Here is a 9553-nt window from a genome sequence, read left to right on the forward strand (position 1 = left end):
GCATATTGGTAATGACAATAAATTAACTGGAAACGACCATATTCATAGTAGCATCCTTACTGTCAGTCTGTAATGGCCATATTGTAAATGACAATGAAGGAACTGGAAATGACCATAACGAATCTAGAAAGAACTAGATATCTAGTATATGTATAAAAATTATGATTTAATGATGGTACCTTGATGACTTTGTAGAACTATACGAGATGGTGTTGGAAGAAGGGGAAAGGTCCACAAGCAAAGGAGTCCACAGTGGGCTTGTGTTGTTCAGAAGGGAGTATATGGCAAAACGAGGGGAGAAGTGTAAAAACGCAAGAGAAGAAAAAATTGAAGTGGGGAAGGCATGGAGGGCCCTGAGTGAAGAAGAGAAAGATAGGTATAATGAGAGGGCAAGGAAAACGAAGCCACAGAAAGGTGAGAAGAAGTATGATGTTCCCTTGTACACCCGGTGCTCATTGCCTGGATTTCTATCATTGGCTGAGTATGTGAAGAACAGGCGGTTGAGGCAGAAAATTCAGAGGATGGGATTTGGGAACTTGCTTAATGTGAATGTGAAGCAACTTCCATGTGATCTACTTGTGTCATTGTTGAGATGCTATGACCCACCAACGCATTTTTTGACCATTAGGGGGCAAGGGCAGGCAATTGAGGCAAAAGATGCCTATGAGTTTCTAGGTGTACCTGACAGTGGGGAGGAAGTGAAATCTGATGTTAGTGAGATGACCCGAATACAAGAGGTTGAAGGACACTTATTGGAAGGTTCCATTTACCCAGATACTGAAGAGGATATTATCTGGGAAAGAAAGTGACAATTTTGAGTTCCTATTTATGCTTTATACAGTTGGAGCTTTTTTATGTCCTGGGTCAAGCACAACTGTACATATACGTTTGTTGAAAGTGATGCGTCACACGATGGATGGGTTTGGGAAATATGATTGGTCAACGTACATAATCAAGAACCTGTGGAAGGAAATGGGAGACTTTGTGAAGATGACAAAGAAGAAGAAGAAAGGAACCTGCAATGTTGGAGGGTGTCTTTATTTGCTGCTGGTAAGTCAATATTTTTCTTATGGTTCACTATATTTTTGTTTTATGTTATTGTTGCAGAAGTGTGACCTATCTTTATTTGGTTTTGCAGTTGTATTTTGCTGAGCGTTTCCCGCTGGGATTGTCTGTTGACGGGGTTCAACAAGCCCCATTGAATATTGGATCGAGGAGAAGATAAAGGAGAGGGTGGAGAAAGAGAGAGGTAGCAGCATGGGAATATTGCATGGAAGCAGTGGCAGTGAGGTTTACTCAGCAGGACATGAGGACAGTCCAATTCTGCAGTCTTTAGATCCGGTATGTGGGAACTTAGAAAATATACGTGACCTGAGTTTAAGTTAGTCTATTAGCAAGGTTGATACTTGAGATGACAAGACTTTATTTACAAATGACCAGTGAGATACTGGCATTCGATAACAGTGAACAATTTTTTTGATATCTTCATTTACTGTGTATGCAGCGTTGAAGGAGTTGAGGGCTCGTTTTGTGAAAAAGCTTGAAGAAAGCCAGAGGACGTTAATGAAGGCTCTTGATGATGAGCTACTCAAACTGCAGATTGGATTGAACGCCAAAGTTAAGGGGATGGGGAATGAGAATGCCACTACTAAAGAAGGGGTTGAAACAGTTGGTGATGCAGGTGGTAACGATGCTGAAGAAGCTGATGATGTTGACCGAGTGGTGGAGGAGATTGCAAGAGAGGTTGCAGCGAGAAGTACAGATGAGGAACTTGATGAGGATGAAACCAACAAAGGAGATGATGAGAAGGATGAGGATGAGGATGAGGATGAAGAAGAACATGACCTTCATGACAGGGAAGTCAGTGATGATTACATGGTTGAGGAGGTGGAAGATGAGGGTGACCGTGATGGTCATGGAGGTGATGATGATGACGATGAGGATGAGGAGGAAGATGACCATGATGACAGGGAAGGAGGTCATGTGGTTGATGAGGAGGAAGATGACCATGATGACATGGAAGTCAGTCATGATTATGTGGTTGAGGAGGCGGAAGATGATGATAAGGAGGTTCGGGATTCAGATGATGAGGGTGAGGAAGATACACATGTACTGACAATGACCCCTACCAATGTTCCTTTGCTGTTGGATCGCGAATGGGTGAGTAGTGACAGTGGGGAGGAAGGAGGGCCTGAAAAATCGATTGACCTTAGGAGGTCAACAAGGGCAAAGAGTTCCACAATTAAATCTCCGTGGATAGAATTCAAGGCAGCTCCGAGGACGAAGAGGCCAAAGGAGGAAAGGGACATCTTTTTCACTTTAATATCCCGTAGACCCAAGGGAGAGGAAGAGGGGAATATGTAAGTATATCCCTAGCTAGCGTTTTGTTTTTAAATGACACAGTGTGCCCTGACAATGACAGCAATAGAATTGAAAATGACAATAAAATACATGGGGATGACAAGTAATGATGTCCCCAACACCATACTTTCTGTCACTGACATCTGACAATGTTTGCAGGACTGTCATCAAAATGTTTGATGAAGATATAGACGACAACAGCTGTTTTCCCTGGGTGGAGTGAACAGAGTAAATAACAGGGTATTTTAGAATGCTCTGTCCCTGCACCCATGATTATGTTTGATAATGTTTGGTGAGATTATTGTATCAAAATGACATTTTCACTTGTGTTTGTAGGTGCTTAATTTGGTGTGCAAGGCAGTGATGGAGGACATGAAGGTAGAGTTGGGGCCAGGGAAGAGGCACATTTTCGATGTGGATTTCATGGTGAGGTTGCATAATTCCGAATGCAAATACCAATGACAGCAATTGAATTGGAAATGACTTGTTCTCTGTTAATGGATTAACAATTTCATGTCATGCAGAACATGATGGCACATGATCCAACCTGGAAAGCCCAAAAATATAAGAAGCTCTTTCTTCCTGAGTTCCTTGGCTACAACTTAGCTGAATGTGATTTCATAATTGGTCTGGCTCTTGTTGGCCAACACTGGTTTTGCGTTGCCATTCAGCCTAGCACATTGGATTTCCACGTATTAGACTCCATGAGGGACCATTTGGGAACCAAGGACAGAAAGAAGAAGAAGAAGGTTGTCATCAAAGACCCAGTGGAAATGGCTGTGGATGACTGTGTAAGAAAAAACTCATTATCTTTACCCTAGTTTTTGAACTTGGAAAATCATTAAACTTTCTATGTTGGTCCTGAATCTTGTTGCAGAGGATGAGGTTCAATATTATACTGGACTTGGTCAAGCCAGGATTGGTTGGGAAAAAGCCAATGTCTCCCATGATATTTGCAGAAGTTCCCCAGCAGAATAACCTGTCAGTTTTGTCAAATTCGATTTCTGTGTGGTAAATGCACATGTCAGATGTGTTAACTAACTGTGCTGATATTGTTGTGTCCACAGGAGGGATTGTGGGGTGCACTGCATGATGTGGCTGAGAAGATAGGAACCTGGTGTGACCCTTACCTACACAGAGGAAGAAGTTGCTGGCTTTCGTCGTGACCTGACATGGTGGTTGGTGAATCATGAACAGAATGAAAAACATGACGAGGCATTGGCCCTTATTCGACGACCACAACCAACCAAGAGCACAAAGTCCAAGAAAAGGCGTCGGTCTTAGGTGTCTCGATGTTAAGGTCATAATTCACTTGTCCTCTGTTAGATTGCTGTATGTAATGTGCATTGTAGGATGACCAAAAATTTACTGTGTATTGTTATGGTTAACAGAGATTGGTGTCCATAAATGCATGATTGTTGAGATCCATGATGCCAATTTATTCCCCAGTGACATGAATGAATCTGAGTTTAACCACATCAAAACAGATGATGACAACAACCCCATTGGACATGTGCTATTGGTTTCCATTTTTTGTTCAGGTCACTAAATTTTACTTCAATAAATCCTGTTGGTATCCAACAGAGAATGATACCAAGTGAAGCGAATATAACAACGATAATGATAAGGATAACCTGATCTGATTATATAACATCAGTTTAACATCAGCTGTCAGCTTATGCTGATAGCATCACTGTCAATGACCAGAACAAATTTAAAAATGACAACAAGTGATCCGAATATGACAACGATAATGATAAGGATAACCTGGTCTGATTTTATAACATCAGTTTAACACGGCTGTCAGCTTATGCTGATAGCATCACTGCCAATGACCAGAACAAATTTAAAAATGACAACAAGTGATCCGAATATGACAACGATAATGATAAGGATAACCTGGTCTGATTTTATAACATCAGTTTAACACTGCTGTCAGCTTATGCTGATAGCATCACTGCTAATGACCAGAACAAATTTAAAAATGACAACAAGTGATCCGATATGACAACGATAATGATAAGGATAACCTGGTCTGATTTTATAACATCAGTTTAACACGCTGTCAGCTTATGCTGATAGCATCACTGCCAATGACCAGAACAAATTTAAAAATGACAACAAGTGATCCGAATATGACAACGATAATGATAAGGATAACCTGGTCTGATTTTATAACATCAGTTTAACACTGCTGTCAGCTTATGCTGATAGCATCACTGCCAATGACCAGAACAAATTTAAAAATGACAAGTGATCCGAATATGACAACGATAATGATAAGGATAACCTGGTCTGATTTTATAACATCAGTTTAACATCGGCTGTCAGCTTATGCTGATAGCATAACTGCCAATGACCAAAACAATTTTAAAAATAACAAGTAATTCGCCATTAACAAAAGCTAACATCCCCATAACAGTAACTTCCTTTCATGTATTCAACGACAAGTGGATATTAAGATACTAGCCACACTTAATGCTCCCTTATCACTGAAATTTCTATCAGCTTACTTACAAAAAAATGTTTCCACCTAGCTCCTAACTACAAACCCAGTCCCAAAAAAGTTGACAAGGGCGGAGCATACAACTATGTACACCAAAAAATGACCCATCCCTACTGTACTCGAAACTTCATGATGGGTTAGGATTTCTACAATTCCTCCTTGTGTGTTCAGGTTGGTGGCATCTTTCACATTGGTATATCCGTTTGTTCTGGAACTGTGATTCATCCCTGTTTACTTTTGGCCTTCCTGGTGGTCGAGATGTCATGGTAGGTAGCAAGAAAACTTGCTCACTAACATTTTCTATTCTATAGTAGTCATTTGGGTGAGGCATGTCTGTTGTTACCACAGGAATCATATTGCGAGCATAAATCTTTTCTTGTGATGACTTTTTATAGCAATTATCAATATCATCATAAACATTGCCGTGCACAATCTTGATGGCAGCACAAGCATGGGAACAAGGGATCCACGTGATGTTGTCACCTTCACTCTTCCCCCACCATAATTTTTAGCATACATATGGTCAGACCCAACCACCATATCCAGCACCTTACTCTCTATATTTGGACCAACGCAATTCTTCCATTTGGTCATAGCCACATAGGAGGCATGCAGCTTTCTTGCAACTTTATCTCGGTGCTCATAGATCAATTAGGGTACAGTATGCTTTCTCTCATTGACCATCCATGCATTGAATGATTCTGCTATATTACTTGTAATATTGTCCCATCTTTTATATGGGAACCTGCTTTTAGCCCACCTATCTACATCCCCATGATGAATAAGCTAATCAAATAGCCTTGGAGAAAAGGATCTCATGTCATCCATTGCTGCCTCAAACTTCTCATCTGTCCTTGCGTATGCAATTTTATCCAATAAATATAGTGCATCCTCCTTTGATCGGCCATTTGTCCTTGTTTGCCCCTTATTCATTTTCATAACTTCTAAACTAAAATTCTCCTTGATGTGTCTATAACAAAAGGCATGCCTTTACCCCCAAAGATTGATGCCACTCCTCCGATGATAGCATTGTGTCGATCTGATACAATCGTTACTTCCACAGAACCCAGGATTTTTTTTATCATATAGAAAAACCACGTCCAGTCATCTAGTGTTTCTCCCTTCACAATTGCAATTGCAAACGGCAGCAGCTCGTTATCTGCATCATAAGCTGAAGCTGACAACATTGTCCCCTTGTATGGTCCGTTTAAGTGAGTTCCATCAACATACATAATATGCTTCGCGCCACCCAAGAAACCCTCAATGCATGCCCTGTAGGCAATGAAAACACGCTCAAACCGATTCCTAATAGCAGTCCATTTAGCCACGGATTTTTCATTTGTTTCCTTTATCCTTTCGCATACCCATGGTATGAGCATGTATGATTGTTCAGGCCTGCCATATATGTCTTCCAATGACTTCTCTCTTGCTCTATAAGCTTGTTTATATGTTAGATCAATCCCATACTCTCGTTTCAATCTCTTCCTTATCTCAGAAGTGCGCTTGTCTGCATGATCCCTCATCTCATCAATTATTATTGGTGAGTTCAAACTAGCTCTTCCACTATGCATCACGTCCAAGCTATCTTGGGCAGAATGAACATGCCAGTTTATAAATGTTGTCACTCGTAGCACATCACAACTCTTCCCCACATGATTTGCACATAGCTTCCATGGACAACCCTCAACTTTACACCTCATTGACATGAATTCCTTGCTATTCCTCACATACTTGGCCACAAACTTGTTTACAAGTGCAAACTTGTATGCAGACACCCGAAATATATCTGCACTAGGAAAACGTTGGCCCACTCCTGTAAAAAGTCCCCTCCATTCCGCATGAACCATCTCACTACCATCCGTATCTTCAGCTCCGATAGATGTATCCACATTAGGGGGCCCACTTATTTCGTCATTGTCACATTCACGAGCATTTTCTTCACTGAGCCAGCCATAATCACAACACAAACTAATGGGAGACGCATCCAGTTCTGTTTGCTGTGACATGCCCATGAATTCTCTGTTCTGCATTCATAATGACAAGACTCGTTAACACAAATGACAAGAAGAAATTCATAAATGACAACAAATAGTTAGGACAAACTTCCACTTACATTTCTACATTGTCCCTTGGTTGGGGACCCACTTGTCTTTTTTTGGCCATATACACATAATCGTTGTTCCCATTGTATTGAAAGAGGTTATACATTTCAGCATTGTCACGAAGGTCAATCAATGTCTTCTCATCAAAGGCCGCTGTGTACTTAATGTCATAATTTCTTCCATTACCACCAATCCACTTAGATATCATTAGCCTCAATTCATCAAGTGTCGGCCCATCCTTAATGCTTCTTAACCTCACGCCACCTCCATTATATCTCACTTCACCTTCACCATTTGTCACAAATTTCCCCCCACATGAAAATAACAGAACAGCTCCTTCCCACAAGATGACCCAGCTTCGAAATTCATTTGTCTTCATTACCTGCACTGATAACAGAAGTCGAATGATTATATGACTTAATACCATCATCATCAACTTACACGACCAACTTAGGGTTTGACACATTCATGCTTATAATTTGTTACAAAACACTCATTTCTTTCCTGTCCACACTAATGCTTCATTTTCTCAGAATCAATCCACTCCATTATTCGAATCTCCCTCCAACATTGTGCTTTTATCTGACACTAATCACTCTAACCCATTTGTGACACCATCAAACCCCTCTCCGTCAGTGTTTTTCCTTCCCTGTGCATTCACCCTCTGATCACCATCCTTCCCCACACTTTCTACATACCCACGCCGTCTCTATGCTTCGCCACCCTCTCCACCTCAAAACCATCCCCACATCGATTACATTGCCATCCAACGGGAAGAGGAAAATCAACTAGCGCATAAAGGAGACGGACAAAAGACAGAGGCGAACAATATAGTCACTAAATACTAACCTCGCTTCCGTCGTTCAGTTGTTGCTTCGCGCGTTCATGCTTCTACGTTCATGGTCCCTCCCAAGTTTTTCCTCCAACTCCCGCCACAACTTGCACACTTCTACCGGTCATTTTCTCTGTTTGCATCATGAGGGGCTATTTCGTAATTGTGCAACATTTGCATAATCCCAAATCAGGCAACACTTCCCTATCTAGTAATACATTTGCTTAGCTTTCCATTTTGGCATTTTATAATTTCAGGTTTCTTTATATGTCATTTTCCCTTAAATTTAAATCAGCAAATATATGTCATCTAAAAATTCACATTTTAATTGACTCTATTTATGTCCATTCAAATTTTAAATTTTTTTTGTTATACTTTCTTCCTTTTTTTCCCTTGTGAATTTAATTTTATTCCTTATCCCAACTTCTTTGTTATATTTTATTTATATTTTGTTATTTAATTTTTATTTAATTATTTTTTAATCATTTAACATTTATAATTATTTTTATATTTTTATTGAATATTTTTATTATTTAAATTATAATTTTTAAAGAGAATATTTGTTAATATCTGTATTTTATTTATTTGTTTTTTTGTATAGTAGGTCATTAGATCCTGGCCCAATAGAGTGTATAAATAGGGGTCAAGCCCTAGCTATTTTGTATGAACTCATGGTCTTGTGGGCTTGATCATCAATATAGTCATTCTTATTCAAAAAGTTCACATGGTATCCAGAGCCTTAGGTTGTGAGGTGGGCTTAAGATAACAGGTCCAGTTCTTGAAGCACACTGTTTTGCCCTGGTTCCTTTGTCATTGCATCGTCGTTTTGCAAAGGGAAAGCAAAATTTCTACCCTGTTATTTCTAGTTCTGGAAGTAAAACCAGAAAACCCTCATATATTGATTGTTTCACGATCAAAGGTCTCACTGCCTGTTTAGTTTTTCTTTTCACCGATCAAGAAACTGTGAATCTTGATCCATCATCATATTCGGTTGTCCAGTCGCCAGCTACTTTTAATTTTTTCCTTCCCCCTTCTCAGTATTTCGTTCACAGTAGGTCTACTGTCAATCAAGATCTTTTAAAGAATGGGAAAATAGGAGGACAACACTTCATCCATAACACCGAGCATTGACTTCATCCACCCTTTGTATCTCCATCTGTCAGACACACAGGCTATCACCCTTGTATTGCAGTTACTCCATGGTTTTGAAAACGATGAGGTTTGGAGCAGATCGATCCGCCTTGCTTTGTTTGCTAAGAACAAATTGGGTATAATCAACGGTGTGTGCCTTCAGGAGAGACAGGATCCAAATGTTTGTTCCTTATGGGATCGGTGCAACACAATTGTCCTCTCTTGGTTAGTGAATTCGGTTGACAAATGCATTGCCAGTGGCCTCATCTTTTCCACCAGTGCTCATTCTGTATGGTTGGATTTAAAAGAACAGTTCCATAAGGCGGATGGGTTGAGAATCTTTGCAATTTATAAAGCTATCAACTTGTTGACTCAAGGCTCTATGTTAGTCTTTGAATATTTTACAAGGTTACGAGACCTTTGGGAAGAATACGATGCACTAGCGCCTCTGCCCTCGTGCCAATGTCTCACCACCTAAGAGTACACCAAAATGATATAACAGCAATTCTACAGTTTCTTACCGATCTCAATAATAACTATCAGCAGGCCAAAACCCAAATTTTGCTACAGTCTCCTCTCCCCATAGTCAACCAAGCATATTTGATGATTTCCCAAGATGAA

At 40.1% G+C, this 9553-nt stretch overlaps 1 protein-coding gene across 1 annotated transcript; it reads right to left on the reverse strand.

Annotated features, from left to right (window-relative positions):
- Positions 1–5811: 5811 nt before the first annotated feature.
- On the reverse strand, positions 5812–7712 carry LOC114715004 (uncharacterized). The gene is made up of 3 exons (XM_028899803.1): positions 7668–7712; positions 7013–7351; positions 5812–6891 (listed from the first exon to the last, which is right to left on the reverse strand). The coding sequence occupies exons 1-3, from the start codon at positions 7710–7712 to the stop codon at positions 5812–5814; spliced, it is 1464 nt and encodes a 487-aa protein (XP_028755636.1).
- Positions 7713–9553: the final 1841 nt, after the last annotated feature.

This window comes from Neltuma alba, unplaced genomic scaffold, assembly GCF_004799145.2.
Source record: "Neltuma alba isolate B1F8T4 unplaced genomic scaffold, ASM479914v2 tig00011565_pilon, whole genome shotgun sequence".
In the NCBI taxonomy this organism is placed as follows: Eukaryota; Viridiplantae; Streptophyta; class Magnoliopsida; order Fabales; family Fabaceae; genus Neltuma; species Neltuma alba.

Bases quoted from the DNA above. Each gene is read 5' to 3' on its own strand.
- LOC114715004 (XM_028899803.1), bottom strand. From the start codon at position 7,712: ATGGTTTTGAGGTGGAGAGGGTGGCGAAGCATAGAGACGGCGTGG. The intron at 7,352-7,667 runs GTATGTAGAAAG...TTATCAGTGCAG, and splicing joins GAAGCATAGAGACGGCGTGG to GTAATGAAGACAAATGAATT. The intron at 6,892-7,012 runs GTGGGTCCCCAA...TTATGAATGCAG, and splicing joins ATATGGCCAAAAAAAGACAA to AACAGAGAATTCATGGGCAT.